This window comes from Chenopodium album, chromosome 11, assembly GCF_948465745.1.
Source record: "Chenopodium album chromosome 11, dcCheAlbu1.1, whole genome shotgun sequence".
NCBI classification, from domain to species: domain Eukaryota; kingdom Viridiplantae; phylum Streptophyta; class Magnoliopsida; order Caryophyllales; family Amaranthaceae; genus Chenopodium; species Chenopodium album.
The window spans coordinates 60,042,920-60,059,295 of record NC_137844.1 but is presented as its reverse complement, the minus strand read 5'-3'; the positions used below and the strand labels follow the sequence as shown (position 1 = coordinate 60,059,295).

The window sequence follows — 16,376 nt, the reverse complement described above, 5'->3', positions numbered from 1 at the left end:
AATTTTTTAACTTTTGTAAAAAAGCTAAAATATAATGCTTTTTCATTTTAGCTGGTTGAGATATGGTTGCCAAATGACAATCTTATCCTAAAAAGTTACTCTAATTTACAATTTTAATGCCCTAAAAAAAATGTCAATGTCTAAAATTGTCTTTAATATGTTCAACTAAAAAAACAGCTATATCTAATCAGCTAATTTTACCAAACAACTTTATACAAACAGATTAATACAATCAGCTAGTCAAACAAGCACAATCAGCTTGTCAAACCAGCTAATGTAATCAGCTTTTATCAATCAGGTTCTGCTAATTACCAAACAGGGCCATAGTGATCAAAATAACTTTAACCAAAATCACCATATTTAACCGGCTCCAAAACCAGGAAGACTAGGTTAATCTCTTCAATTGATACTTCCTCCGTCCATAATATAGTTCCTATTTGTGTTTTTTCACGGTATCAATCAATCAATCATCAATCAGTACTTCATCAATACTATACACTAAATTAATCACCAAAATAATTACAAAAATACATGTGTCGCGCCCACATTAAAAAATTTCCCGCCCAAAAACCTTTTATTTTTTATTTTATTTTTTTCCTTTAAAAAATAAGATAATTGATAAAAATAATTATACAGCCTAAATAATAGAACAATAACAAATTTAAATAAATAAAATATTAAATGTATACAAAATCTATAAACAAATACAAATTTATAGTAATATGTAAATATAATTTTTTTTTTCTTATGAATATCCGAGCGTTGCTTGGGAAAAAACTAGTCTATATACTATATACTAAAGTAATCACCGAATGCACACTTGGCATTATTTTGTGTAAAATTTTCCCTCCAAAATGCTATTTTTTAAATTCTATTAAAAACTTAAAATTCTTTTAATAAAATTTTCTTTTATATATATGTAACAATAAAAATTTAAAGGGTAGACAATAATAAATTCAAATTAAAAAAAAAAAAATAAATAAAATTGTGTTACACAAGTCATTTAATTTCAATTGACTATTATTAATAAATCTTACTTTATAAATCCATCCATTGCACGAGACCAAAACTAGTTTAAGAAATAGGAGGAAAAAGTGGATAAAATAACATCAATAAAAGTGAAAAGTACAATATAGACAAAAGTTAAGGAGGGAAAGTGGAAAAAAATGCAAGTCATAAGCAAAATTCAAGGGTAAATTAGAAAGTATAATGAATAAAGTAAAAAAAAAACGAGGGTATAATGGTCTTTACTAACTATTCAAAAATAAAAATAGGAACAAGATTTTAGATCTCCAGAATAGGGAAACAGGAACTATATTATGAGATAGAGGAAATATTTCATTTTATTAACTCTCACAACTACATTTATTTATTATTATGTCACGCACTTTAAATATTATATTACTTTCTCCGTCCCTAAATTAGAAGTCCATTTATCTTTATAATATGAGAATAAATACAGAGTATTAGAAATAGGCTTTTCATGGTAAGCTAATTGTTAAATTAGTATGATTTTAAGCTAACTGATAAGTGCATATTATACCATATTTTTAGTCCCTAATATTAGTCTTATTATTTCCTTTTATTTATTATTTTAGGAAATTTACTTACTTTTATAATTTTAGTAGTATATTCATATTTGATTTATTCTTTTATTAAGTTTCTTATATTATAAGTACTTAATATGTTTATCATTATCTTGTGATTAGGAAATGGAGGCAAACTACTTCCCACTAGCTCACAAGTCACGTGAAGAGCACCAAGGAGTTGCAAATTAAAAGAAAAGCAAAAAGATAAGAAGGAATGCCTAACTATTAGGCGTGGAAACCAAAGAACCAAACTGAGTGTTCATCTTCAATAAGAGCTAACAAATTCATCCGTAAAGCAAGAAACAAGATAATGAAAATGAATATTTATCCTAAACCAAGGATCTATCCCTTCAAACCCAGGAAACCTAGGTTGTTTTCAGTTATAAAAAATCCCCAATTATCCCTCCCAAAAACACACAAGTATTACCACAAAAAAATACGGGAAGTTTGTGAGGCTTCGTAGAGCACGAATTGGTCCAAGGTTGATCGATTGGGTGGTATTGGAAGGCAAAGGGATGAATTTGACGGTGAATTTGATGCTTGATATTTAATTGATTCACATGATTCTTTCCTTGTTTTTATATGAACGTTTAATTTATTTATACTTGTAATAATGCATTATTGCTAGTATAAAGTAATTAGACTATGCTAAATTATTACTTGATGCGGCGTTAATTGATAATTTAGAGTGAATGACTCGATATTACTAGTTTGAGCGGCTCAATTGTAGTTTTGTTGAGTTTGTGGATTGGTCTAATAAATCAAGTTTATTGGGGTAGAAAGTGTATTAGTAAGATTCTAATTTCTAGTGAGCTATACATGTCAAATCGACTACGGTGGTAATTTGACTACCTAAGTATTAAGTGGAATATGGAGAGAGACTATATGAAAGGAAGTTGGTAGCTAAGTTATGTCATTTTAATCTATAATCGAATTGGTTTCACATTGGTGGTTTGCTTGTCGTCTAATTTAAATAATAGATCAGTATATTCTTTTTATCTTGTTTGGCTTAGTTGCTCGTTCAATTTAACCCCCCCAATCTCATGTACATAGTGTGAATACTACTCTTTTATGTATATGGTTTATATTTCGAGTTAGGCTTTGAATTGATAGAGTTGATTGATTTCCTCGTGGGATCGACCCTTGCTTACCCTTTTACTAGTTTATATATTTTTGAAGGTTTAAGTTAGGTAAATTATTAATTAATTTTATACGGTAAACGACTCATATCACTAACTTTCTTTTTAGCTATTTTGTATCCCAATGGTTAGCTATTAGCTTGCTAATTAAATAAGCTTGACTTTCTCAATTAACTTTAGAATTTAATTATTTAATATATTAATCTCTTACAATTTTGAAAACTTTTTTCTCAAGCAAATTAGCTTGCCAAGCTAATTGTAATTTTTAGCTCCAATAGTCAAGTTAGTAGCTTAAAGCTTTTAAAAATTACAAGCAAGTCCCTAGCTACAACCATTAGAGTTACTCTAATAAAGGGACAAAGGGAGTATTAGAGCATCTCTAATGGCAAGGTACAACATATTGTAACTTGTATTGCCACACTACAAAGTTCCACATTGGTTGGCTACAATATCTTGTATCTTGCCTCATCAAACAATTGTTTACTTTTTATTTATTTTTTTTATATTTGATATTTTATTAAAATTATTAGATAATATAATGATTTTTTTATTTACTACTTGTATATCATAGATTATTGCAGATGTTTTTTTATACGTAGTATATAATATGTTTACCTTTTTAGTCTACAGATAATACCATATTAAAAAAAAAAAAAAAAAACTGATTCACAAAAATTAAAATATTTAAAAAGAGCGTGATTAAGATAATACAAAAAAATAAATAAATAAAAATCATATATAAGTACTATATATTTTATCTACTATACTCCATAGAATTTTGCTTCACAAACAATTTAACACACATAGTATTCCAACTGCATTATTTTTTAAATTAAAAAAAAAAGTATTTCCTTCAAATTTTCAAGCAGTATACTTAAGTGAGCAGTGTTGCTCATTGAAGCAGGTTTTCCAATGTTGTTTCAATGGCCAAGTTATTGCTTTGATACTTTTTAAATTTGCAAGCAAGTCCCTATAATAAACCATTGGAGATGCTCTTAGAGGAGATATATTTACAGATTTATATCAGAGAGAAACTTAGATTTTCTTCTCCAAAACCGATCCATATATTCGTATAACTAATCTCAATGGCTACGCATAAGGTTTGAGTTGGAAGAGTAAGTTAAAGGTGGCAAAGGAGCGAACACGGTCAAAGAGGAGTATGTAAACAGTAGTAAAGTCAAAACATGTCAGCTAAAAAATAAAGGTAGTACGATTTAAAATTATCTTAAAATAAAACATGTCAGCTAAAAAAGCAGAGGTATCTAAACTGATCCGATCAGATCTAGTTGTCAAATTTAACCTGTATTTTATTAATATGTAATTTTCATAATTTGTTTCATTACGAAATTAAAAATATTTAGCGTTAAAAGAATTTGTAAATATATCTCTTCTCACAATAAATAATTTTTCTTTTACTTTTTAAATAATAAAAGTAAAATCTTAAAGTGGCGCAGAAGTCAATGCATTAAGTTTTGATAATAGATAAACTGAAATGTTGAGTTCAGTCGTAAAAATAAGTTAAACCAAACAAGGTCTTAACTGACAATTTACTTACAAAGTCAAAGTTAGTGTTGGGGTTGACAATTTCAGAAGTGAAAAAGAAACAAGTAAGAAGGGGCGGGGGCGCGTGAAGGAGTCTTGGAGGAGGGGTCATATCATCACCATTCACCATTCACCATTCACCGGCAGCAGGAAGAGAGAAGAATAAATAAATTCCTCTTGCTTGGGTGAGGGGTCATTGCTTCAACGAGTATTACTTAAACCCCATCCCAATTTCACATCTTTCTCAAATCTAATTTTTGTTCGGAAATTGAAATCCCACTGTTTTTTTTTTTTTTTTTGCAAACCCTAAATTAGATATAGATGGCTGGTATCATAAGATCAAGCTTGTCATTCATATTGGGAACAGTATTCGGCGTTTATGTGGCACAAAATTACAACGTCCCCAACATGAGGAAGCTTGCTGATACTGGTATGGCCATGTTCAACCACCTTGAGCAAACTTATCGCAAACCCAAGAAGCGCGGGGAAGAGGACGATCACTAATTTACCTGTAATTTTTCTTCTCTTTTTCCTTTTTTTGTTTTATTATTTCACTGTAAACTACTTGGACATCATTTATGGGTTTTTCCCTTTGATTAACTATACCAGCTTTTGATTTAATAGTTTTGGTTTTATGTGTTCAATGTAGCGCAATTTAAATCTTAATCGTGTTGACGCTTCACATTTCTGATTGATTAAGTTTGCCAATACTCTAATCGGATATAGTCGTGTCCATGACTACTGATTAATTGATGGGTTTCAAAGGATTATAGAATACTGAAACTTCCAAGTCCATTGTATACCTGTGCTCCATGTATTATAGCCCCATTTACAATATTAATGGACTAATGGCTATCGAATGTGCTGTGTTTTAAATTTTGCAAGCATATTCTGTTTCTTCCGATGGCCTGAAAGTTGGGACTATCGACTCATATAGGCAATCCAAATAGGATGTAGCTTATTGCTTATACATGGAGAGCTAGCAAAATTAAATCACACTGAATCTTTTGATTGGAAGATTAACTGTTACACCTCTTTCGATTGTTACTTTATACACTTAGAATTGACAGGACATGTACATAAATCAGATATGCGTAGCACTATACTAGTTAGGTTCGAGAGTGGCGTGCAACTGTCACAGAGACTGCTGTTGGTGGATTGGTGGGAAGGGAGCTGTATACCTGAATTTGACTCAAGTCCAAGGGTACTGTATTGGTGGATGTTGGAACGAACTCCCTGAAATTGCTTATTACAGATTACCGGTCCAGCGCTATGACCTGATCCAAATTCCAGAGGATCAGGCCTACCATTCTCCTTCACCAATGCTTACCTAAAACATAATACATAGCTTCCTTCCAAGCTGAGGTTACATGCATTGTTTATTACCCTGTCAAGGCAGGAGGCCCTAGGGTGAAGTACGTGCCAAAATGCCTCACACTTGGTTTGGATGAGAGGACATGGAAGTAGAGGGAAAATTGGGAAAGGCCGAAAGGGAGATCTTGTTTGGACTAGGGGTTGAAGGGAGGAAGGGGATTTTCCCTTCCGGTAAACACCATGCCTCCAAATTTGGAGAGATTTGAAGGGAAAATGGCCAGTGTTGGTTTTAGTACTGTGTAAATTTAAACCTTGTTTCGCAGTTAGCTGGGAGCTTATGTCCCATTCTATTTTATATTGTGTCCTCGAAAGAGTTGACACTGTTACATTAATCGACAATGTTTTGTGTGTTGCTGGACTGCCGGAGAGTGTTTATTTGTTGATGTCTTGGGTATGGCCTTGTGCTCATGTCTGTTAGGAGATGCATGATACTACTGACTTACTGAGTACTGACCACTGTGTTTACCCTAGTATTTTTGCATATATCTGATTGTAATACTGATGCCATGTGCTTTACAGCAAATAGATATTGGGTAGTGGCATAGCAAACAATGTCTTCTGTTATACAGAAAAGACTAACTCTTGTCCAAAATCGGTTTGATAACTAGCCCAGATGTGTTGCCTTTTTTAAAAAAAAAAATTATTGTGATCAACTCTAGCAGGGTCTACTAGCATAATCAGTGTGCTATCATTGATTCAAAACTTGATAGTATGTACTACCTCCCCTTCTGAATTTAGTTGTCTTGTCACCACATTAAAATACATCACTAATTTGGGTCTGAGGGACATGTAAAGAGTGAATTATCTAAGTGAAACGAGATGCCAGACCTCTGATTATCAATGTCATTCCAAAACAGGGACATGTAAAGGCCAGCCAGAACTGCAGCTGCTTGAAACAGTTACCACATGGTTCTTGCTCCTCTTTAAAGCTTTCGTTTTACAGAATAAGTACTCCTTGATCATTGTTGAGCTGTTACTCCATATTTGTTTTTGTGGCTTTGTGGCACATGTATGAGAACATTCAAAGATTGTAATGTTGCAGTCTTGCAGAATCCTTGATCAATAATATCAATACAGTATTTATTGTTTTTACATTATGAACATTATGAATTCTGTAAGTATGCGTTACATTGTACTCTGTAGTTATTTTTGGTCTATAGCTTCACATTCTCAAGTACTCGTATATGTTTTCTTCACAAATGACTATATGCCTACACGTACTGGCAGTAGTTCATCTTCCTACTCTTATACCAAACTACTCAAGTGATCTATCTTCCTACTCTTTACCAGACACTATTCATACCAGCCAGAATCAGTTCTACACCCAGATACAACACGATATTACGTACTCCTTATTGCTGGCGAGTTGAAAAAGTGCATTACAATCGATATAAACTAAATTTCAGCCCACTTGAATAAGACACTATCATTTATTTGAAGTCTCAACCGGTATAACAGTAGAAGAAGGAAATGTTTAGAGAAAAGTAGTTGGTGTTGGAAATGGTAATACAATCCGATAATTGCAAAGCCTGACGATCTGCACTCGTGGGGGATTTTCCAAGGAATACTCGCGGCCAACCGGGTGGGCCGTTGGCTGACCGGGCCCACCTAATTTGCTTGAGTGGGTTTGTTTATTTGTCTCCTATTCTTGGGATACATATAAATACGAGTATTGTCTTCTTCTTTCTAAAATTAATAATACAGTATTGAACCCTAAACACATAAACACAAACCTACCCTTTTGAGATCTGAATAGGTCTTGAGCAATTCCAACCTTTGATTCGGGTACACGAATTGCAAAGGTCGTTGTGTAAAACTTGGGGGGGTTGCGTCACTGGGAAACCTGTACTGGTAGTGACGTATTTCGCTTCTAAGGCAGTGGGTACCAACCCACGGTACAAACGAAGGAGGACAGGTTTTTGATTCGAGTATGGTGACCGAATTTGTTCTAGGGACTTTCTAATATTGTTCATGGAATCAACAGGTATTTTTACAACAGTTGGTTTAGACTTTAGTATATGTATCAATGTATGATAGTCATACATTCATGATTTCATATGATATGTTCTCACTTCTCTACAAATCCATCTGTTTCAGATTAATGGTTGCACTTCATACGTAGTACTCCGTGTTATTTCTCTCCCATTACTATCACTAGTAATACGGAGTATTATTATTTCATTGACCCTTGTAAATTTTGAAAGTAGTACAAAGTTGTTTTTTTCAAAGTACGTCTATATAGTATATACCCATTACACTTAAAACGAAAAAAGTACATGTCCTAAAGTCACTTTCCACATTACACAATCGTAGCTGAACTGAATTGAGCTGAAGTGAAGTGAATTGAAATGAAGTAAAATGTTTATGAGAGAACGAAATTAGTAACTAAGTTGAGCTGAAATGAACTAATTAAGCTGAAGAGAACAGGCCATTAAACCAACTTCATCAGATTCATCACATGGAGTTTGGGATTATATAGCGTTGCACTTGTTGACTTAACTACGAGTATATACTCTTCCTTTTTCTAACTACTAATCTCTTCACTACCCGGCTATTCCCTTCCCACCAAAAAAAAAAAAAAAAAAAAAAAAACAAACATGATTTCATATACTTCCTCCGTTTTTATTTTATTGCACCATTAGGACTTTTACACTATTTACTTAATCTTCTTTGACCATCATTTGTGATTTATACATTAGAAAAAAATATAGTCATATGAGATCTAGTTAGATTCGTATCGATCTCTACTTTTCAAATATCAAATTTTTATAATTTTTACAAAAGTATAATTGAATATATCGATAGCTAAAGTAATACATTGACAAACGTGAAATCCTTTATGATGCAATAAAAAAAAGAACGGAGGAAGTATAAAAAAATTATATAAACCTTTGTATGTTTCCTTCCTACCGTCAACTTAATCATCTCTAATAAAAGTAGTGGAGAGGGACAACAAAATAATCTATTAATCTTTTCTTTTTTTTTTTTTTTTTTTTAATTATAATCTATTAATCTAAATACTACTCCGAAACCCTTTTTGTGATTGGAGAAATTTTTTATTATCTATTTCACTCAAACATGCTTAAATTAATTATTTTTCTCAAACCCTTCACTATTATTTTAAAAGAGTAATCATTAAGCAATTTTTTAAGTTGCTAAGAGTCATAATATGCATATACAATTTCATCATAGTGTTGGAAAACCCCTATAGAAGTTATAAAATTAACGTGATCATTTGAAAAAGACATAGTTAGGGGAAAATGGAGTAAGCATTGTCATTTTTCTCGTGAAACCCTAATAGATTTTATAGGAGTGAAACAATATTGAAACATGTCCCTTTTGTATTGCTATGTTGCCAAGTTTTGTTGATTAGAGTCCATATAGAAGTAGTTTTTTTAAAATTACCATTACAGTGCAATTTAAGAGTAGCTTCTAATATTTATCAATAAATAAAGTGTTCAATAATTTCACTAGGGTGTAATCGTAGAAGGTATTTCGTAATTTTAAAAAGGCAATAAATGAAATAGGAATTTGTTTGCATTTTTATTTGCATTGCTTGGCTTGTCAAATGAGTTTAGAAAGTTGATGGCAACATATAGAGACTACCATTCCCTAGCTAAGGTTGATTATCAATGTTTTGCATTAGCACCAAGCCACCAAGGCTCTTTCTCGGCCTCTTAGGCGATTAAGTCTAGCTAGACAATCTGGGTTTTAGTTTTAGATACGAGGTAAAATCCAACTTGATCAGATTTATATAAATATTTTTTTTTAAAGGTAAGATAAATAAATCCTACTGAATTAGCACAACATGTTAAATCAACTTTGTTGCTCTACGCTTGAGAATAGAGGGGGATATAATTAAATCCCCTTACTCCCAAGCATATAACGGTCTTGGAAATTAGTTTTACAAAATGCTTATACATGTAAATTTATAAATACTACTTGTATTAGTATTATTACAAAATACTCCGTACTCCTTAACAAATCAACAATGTACATACTCGTAGGACGGTAGAAGTATATATATTGATTTGCGTCATTTTTTCTTACCTTAACAAAATAATATGGAGAGGTATTGCTATAATCCGAAAAATACAAATGGAAGAGGGGGGTTCACGACAAAGTACTACGAAATAGAAAAAGAATTGACAGCCTTATTTATCGCAGTAAGAAAAAGAAGTTAACTCCTACTACAAACTCTGTCTTGTTAAAAGGCTGCTACTGTACTAACTACCCACATGTGCCTTAAATCTGGTGTAGCCATTTTCTACTCCGTAGTAAATTTGCTTTTATCTCAGGGGCTTCTTTTGTCACTAATTTCTTCCTATTGACCCATTCTTAAGCTTAACAAATGTTTTTCCAACCCCTTAAACTAATTTAGGCCTTGATTTTTTTTTTTTTAATATATTTTTTTTGGCTAAGTAATCAAGTTTAAGAAATTGGTTTACTTAAAATTTGTAAACGGACTGATGTTGACTCCTACTTGTTACTACTTGGTTGGTTTATTATAGGACTTATGAATGGAGCAACAAATATAACGCATTTTAATTTCTTCGTTCTTTTGTAATTGACACGTTTGATTTTTTAATTTTGACCCTTTTCTTCAAAATTTCTTTGTTAATTTTAATAAATATACACAATCCTAAAACCAATATCTTTGTAGTGTAAGGAATATGATTGGTTGTGATCAATAGATGTACCAATCTCCTTGTAACTACAAATAAAAGGAAAATACCAAATCTATTCAATGATCGTGATTTAAATGAAAAAAATAAATACTTAGTTTGATTCGATGTTCTTATGTACTCTGCATTTGTTAATTTAATTGTAGATTATCAAGATATAATGATAGAAATAGATATTCAAAAAGTATACATTGAGACGATATGTGTAATCTTATATACTCTTTTGCTTTTTTACTTTTATTTTTCATATAAGATATTGTAATACCTGTTTTAACGTGTACTTAATAAAAAATCTAATTTACAAATGCATGTTTAAAGTTATCAAACACTAAAGTAATGAATTGAAAAATGTGAAAACACGTAAATTTTGCAACTAAATATATGCAAAGATAGTACTCCGTGTTGTATAGTGACATTGGTACAAGTACTCCTTTCGTTTTATTAAAGTTTTTCATTTTGATTTAACTCTATTTACATAAAATTCTTTGATCAATTGTAATGATTTGTACTCGTAGGTAAGAAAAAATAGTCATGTATGTATTTAATTGTTAGAATTGTCTTAATGTTTAGTTTTGGAATTTAACTTTTTACATTTTATACATATATGATAATTAAAGAAAAAATTGGTCATAGTTTTTTATTTACATACGTGCTCAATCAAATTAAGGGTAGGCCTTGCTCTAATTTATTGAAAACAACTTAACTAAGTTGAACTGAACTGATTGGGGCTGAATTGATTGGAGCTGAACAGTTTTAAACTGAAATATTTGACTATGGATTAATGATTTTTAACTATGGATTAGTAATGATATTAACCCACTAATAATTATGAAAAATAAAATGAAGTTCAAAATTAATCCACTAATAGTTAATAATAACCATTTGAACAATGATTATTATTATTATTATTATTATTATTATTATTATTATTATTATTATTATTATTACTATTATTATTATTATTATTATTATTATTATTATTATTGTTGTTGTTGTTGTTGTAATATATATACTAAAAAGTATGAAATTTGGCTTTATTTATCAATAGCAATATCATTAGACATGATGATGAACTTAGAAAGATCGGCCCAAAGGCATGCCTAAACTAAATTGTCATTACAATATCACTAGCTAAATCATATAAAACAAATAAATTAGCAAAAGAACTGATTGGAGCTGAACTGAGCTGAAATTAAGTTGAACAAAACATGCATGCTCCTACTTAAATAAAAACAAAGGGAGAATTACTGTATGAAGTATTTATTTATTTATTTTTGAAAAGGAAAGAAAGATTAAACATTAGGAAGTCCTTTTCACGAGGAGAATTCCTAATGTATCAAAATAAAGAATATAAAACAAACTAGAGCTATTACAAACCTCAATATCCATACTACTATTATTATATACTAAATGACCTACATTAACTATCTAGACAAACATTTTAAAAAAACGGATGTATAATATAATATTGTACATCCGCTTTAAAGTTACCTTAAAATGAACAAAGGTTACCCTATAATGAATGAAAGTTACCCAGTATATAAGTTATCCTGATATAAATTAAAGTTACCCTAAATTCAACAAAAGTTACTCTATATTCAACAAAAGTTACCTCGATGTACAATAATATTACTATATATCGGACATATACAAAAGTTTTTGAACTAACTAATCCGCTGTATGATTTGTCTTTCGATAGACGTGCTGGATGCTCCAATTGCGAAACCAAGAAAAGATGGAATGAATGTCTTCGATTATATGCCCGATCTACCAAGACATTGCTCAAATGTGTCCCTTTTTTTTGAGTTGATGACTAATAGGTCATTAGTCAATGTGATTTACGAAGACTACCGGAGTATATGAATAGTACAAAGTCAAAATGAAACACTAAGGGCCTGTTTTGATTTACTGAAAACAACTGATTTGAACTGAATTGAATAGAGCCGAAATGAATTGTTTACGAGAGAAGGAAATTAGAAACTGAATTGAAGTGAATTGATTGGAGCTGAACTGAACTAAACTAAACTAAATTGATTAAAAATTAAGCTGAATAGAACATGCCCTAAAACAACATAATTAAAGGAGTCTAAAAAACTAAAACAACATAGTGGAAGGAGTTTTAAAAAAAAGGGAGAGGAGTGTAGAATGGGTTGAGCAATAGTAGACCAGTTGGAGGCAGGAGGGGACATAATAAAACCCCAGAGAAAATATACAAGTACTGTACATAACTCACAGGAGAGAGAAAATAAAGGGTTAATGTCCTATGTCCTTGAGAAATTGAATAGAGGGAGAAAACTAAAACCAAACCCAGAAGAAAGAAAGAAAGAAAGAAAGAAAGAAAGAAAGAAAGAGGAGAGAGAAAATAGGAAAGAAAGAAAAGAGGCAACTTTATTTAACTTTATTATGATGCACGCATCCATGCCAGAACAACCATACAAGCCTACAGACTAGTTACTGCTTCCCTCTTTCATTTTTAGACTACATTACAAAACCAACCCCCTAGGCTCACCAACAAGGAACCCCACTCTTTTTTTAATAAAATTTATCATATGATATTTGATTGATATGAAGAAGCAACCCTCTTTCTCCTCTTTCTTCTGTACAACTAGTAGAAGAAGAAGAAATTAGAAATGTTGTTGTTGCTGCTCAGCCTCAAGGGATTAGATATGCCTGATTTCCTCTTCTTGAACCACTTTCATCCACTTGTTCTGCTTCCTCTTTTCTGATACCACCCATTTCACTATGGTAATGTAATGCCTTTCCCTTTTCTCAAATCTCTTCCTTCCTTCCTTTCTGTCTTTATTTTTTAGTGTAATGTTTTTTCTCTTTAGGGTTTCTTCTCTTTGATTAATTTAGTTTTAATTTGGGTGGTGTTTTTCTCTTCTGGATGTAGATGCGAGCTATGCCCTACAATTTGCAAGGCAAGGGTGTGGTTGAGGTTTCTGGTTTAATTTCACAAATCTCTTCTTCTGTTACTCCAACCTGGAAGACCCTAGACAATTTACAGCACCACCAACAACTTTCTCAGGGAGACGAAGAAGACGACGAAGACGAATTCTTACAGAATCCGGCGAAAAAGCAAATCTCGGCAAGTTCGATTGAGAGTGAACCCACATCTACTCTGGATACTACCAGGCGCAGCCCCAGTCCACCCACCTCCACATCCACTCTTTCATCTTCCTTCACGAACTGCAAAAACAACTCCACTACTGCCGGTGTGGCGGACCCCGCTTGTGCCCGCAAAGAGGATTGGCCCTCCCACCACCATCACCAACAAGGATCTGACAATGACAATGTCACCGCTGCTTCTTCCGCCGGAGTCGGAGTTGCGGGTTTAGAAGATTGGGATGCCTTGTTTCCAACTGGGGAAGGTGCTTTACTGCCTTGGATCATTGGAGATGCTGAAGACCCTTCTTTGGGTTTGAAGCATCTTTTGCAATCTGGTACCCTTGTTGATTATGAGGGTAATGCTGGTCTTGGTGTTGTTGATCAAGGTCCTGGATTCGGCACTCCGCCGCCGTCCAGGCACCACATGCTGCAACAGCATCCTCATCCTCTCCCCGCGCCGGCTGCTTCTGAAGGTGTAGCCTTTCTTGGGGGGTCTGAATCATATGGTAATGGTAATGCCAAGATTGGTTTAATTTCTCCTAATTCTTCATCTGGGTATTTGGATACTAAAAACGGGGGGATAAATCCTTCAAATGCTATGCTTCTGGGTTCAATTAACAATAGTAATAATTATCCGCATCAATTTGAGGTTGGTGATGAAAAGCCCCAGATATTCAACCCACAATTGGTGATGAACCAACACCAGGCGCAGAGCCTAGGAAACCCTAGCTTCTTCATGCCCCCATTGGGTTACTGTCACCTAGACCAGCATTTATTTCAACCTCCCAACAAACGTCATAATCCTGGCGTTGTTCTAGACCCGAATCTTGCTGTCAAGAACCCGTTTCATGATCAGGGTCATGACTTAATGTTGCGGAAACAGCAGCAGGCGGGTGTGGGTTTCCAGCAGTTTCCCATGGGTTTGCCTCCGCCAATGATGGTGCCTAAACAAAACCATCATCATCAGCAGCAACAGAACCATTTCCCATTGCCCGTCCTACATCAGCAGCAGCAATTGCAAGAGCAGGCTATAAAAGACCAGCTCTTCAAGGCGGCAGACCTGATATTAACTGGGAATTTCTCACTCGCGCAAGAGATATTGGCGCGGCTCAATCACCAGCTCTCCCTCCCGGCAAAGCCCCTCGTTCGGGCTGCTTTGTATGTGAAGGAAGCTCTACAAATGCTCCTGACGGGCAACCCAGTTGCAGCTCCTTCGTCAAAGACCCTCACTCCATATGATGTTGTTCATAAGATGAATGCCTACAAGATGTTTTCTGAGGTCTCCCCCATTACTCAGTTTATGAATTTCACTTGCACACAAGCCATCCTCGAGGCTCTTGATGATGCTGATGCTATTCATATTATTGACTTTGATATTGGTTGCGGTGCTCAATGGGCGTCATTTATTCAAGAGCTTCCCTTGAGGAAACGAGGTCCCCCATCCCTCAAAATCACTGCTTTAGCTCCATCCTCAAGTCACCCCTTTGAACTTGCCTTAATCCGTGAAAACCTTGTGCAATTTGCAAATGATATTGGTATTGCTTTTGAGCTTCAAGTTGTCAATTTGGATTTGTTTGATGCGTCTTCATGCTCTTTGCCCAATTTTAGAACCTCAGAGGATGAAGCAATTGCTGTTAGTATCCCCATTTGGTCGTCATCCAATCGCCCATCTATCCTTCCACCCATCCTCCAGTTTGTTAAGCAGCGTGCCCCCAAAATTGTGGTCTCTTTGGACAGAGGGTTTGATCGCTGTGACGTTCCTTTCCCACAACATCTTGTCCATACTCTTGACTCGTGCACTAATTTCTTAGAGTCACTTGATGGTCTAAATGTAGCCACAGACATTGTAAACAAGGTTGAGAAGTTTTTTATCCAGCCTAGGATTGAAAGCACGGTGTTGGGGCGTGTCCATGTCCCTGACAAGTTGCCCCACTGGAAGAACTTATTTGCTTCAGCTGGTTTTTCACCCATGCAGTTTAGCAATTTCACCGAAACTCAGGCAGATTATGTGGTAAAGAGAACTCCAGGGAGGGGATTTCATGTAGAGAAGCGGCAGGCATCTCTAGTGCTAAGTTGGCAGAGGCGGGAACTGGTGGCAGCTTCGGCATGGAGGTGTTGAGAAGACTCAATTCCATCAAGCTAGGAGGTTTGCTTTCGCATATTGGTCACATTGCATTCCCGGAGGTTTTAAATGTTTTATGTGATACATGATATTGTCAATAATTAGAAGCTATGGTGATGATGACACCTCTCTTTGTGGCTTAAAAACTCTTTTCTATCTCCTTGCTTGTGAGTATTCTAGCCTTTGTGCCTTTCAAGCCGGCGTATTATTTTGCTATGTACAACCAAACAATTAACTTCAAAGTTTAGTATCCGTAGCTTTCATGTCCTTTGACATTCTAATTGTTAAGTATCATATTTTTCTGTCCATGTTTAATTCTCTGGCAAGTTTGCTCAGTGTTGAAAATGTTTTTACTTGATTGTGTATATTTTTCCATGTTTAATTTGTTGACAAACAACTAAGTTATGACACATGATGATCATAAGTGTAGAAATATTTTCCAGTGACTTGAGAGAAGTGGATATAGGTAATACCACTGTGAGTTAGCATTATTGGAGATTGCCTAGGCACTACTTAGCAATTGAATGCTCAACTGTTCGAGTGATTATGCATTTTTTTTTTTTGGGTATGTTTCTTTCATCATCATATTTGGTTATTGTCAATTTGTCATCTGTCACCTTGTCATACTGATTGGATGAAAGCTTACATCAAGGCTCGATGTTTCATATTTTTTTGCCCTTGTGTTGATTTGCAATGCACCTTGATTACCTTGGCCACCCATCTTCGATGTGAGTGGTTATCTTATCCTTCTTGTGTTCCCAGTGAAGCCAGGTATGTTTTACTGTGCTACTCAACCCTCTTTTGCATAAGTTTTTTC

At 33.8% G+C, this 16,376-nt stretch overlaps 1 protein-coding gene across 2 annotated transcripts; it reads left to right on the top strand.

The window, feature by feature from the left end:
* Positions 1 to 12,554: 12,554 nt before the first annotated feature.
* LOC145568001 (scarecrow-like protein 22) lies at positions 12,555 to 15,874 on the top strand. 2 transcript variants are annotated; one of them, XM_081627445.1, is made up of 2 exons: positions 12,555 to 13,074; positions 13,223 to 15,874. In XM_081627445.1, the coding sequence occupies exons 1-2, from the start codon at positions 13,072 to 13,074 to the stop codon at positions 15,554 to 15,556; spliced, it is 2,337 nt and encodes a 778-aa protein (XP_081483571.1). In that variant the 5' UTR covers positions 12,555 to 13,071; the 3' UTR covers positions 15,557 to 15,874. The 2 variants fall into 2 exon arrangements, with proteins under 2 accessions (XP_081483571.1, XP_081483572.1); XM_081627446.1 differs by having other exon boundaries at positions 12,555 to 13,079.
* Positions 15,875 to 16,376: the final 502 nt, after the last annotated feature.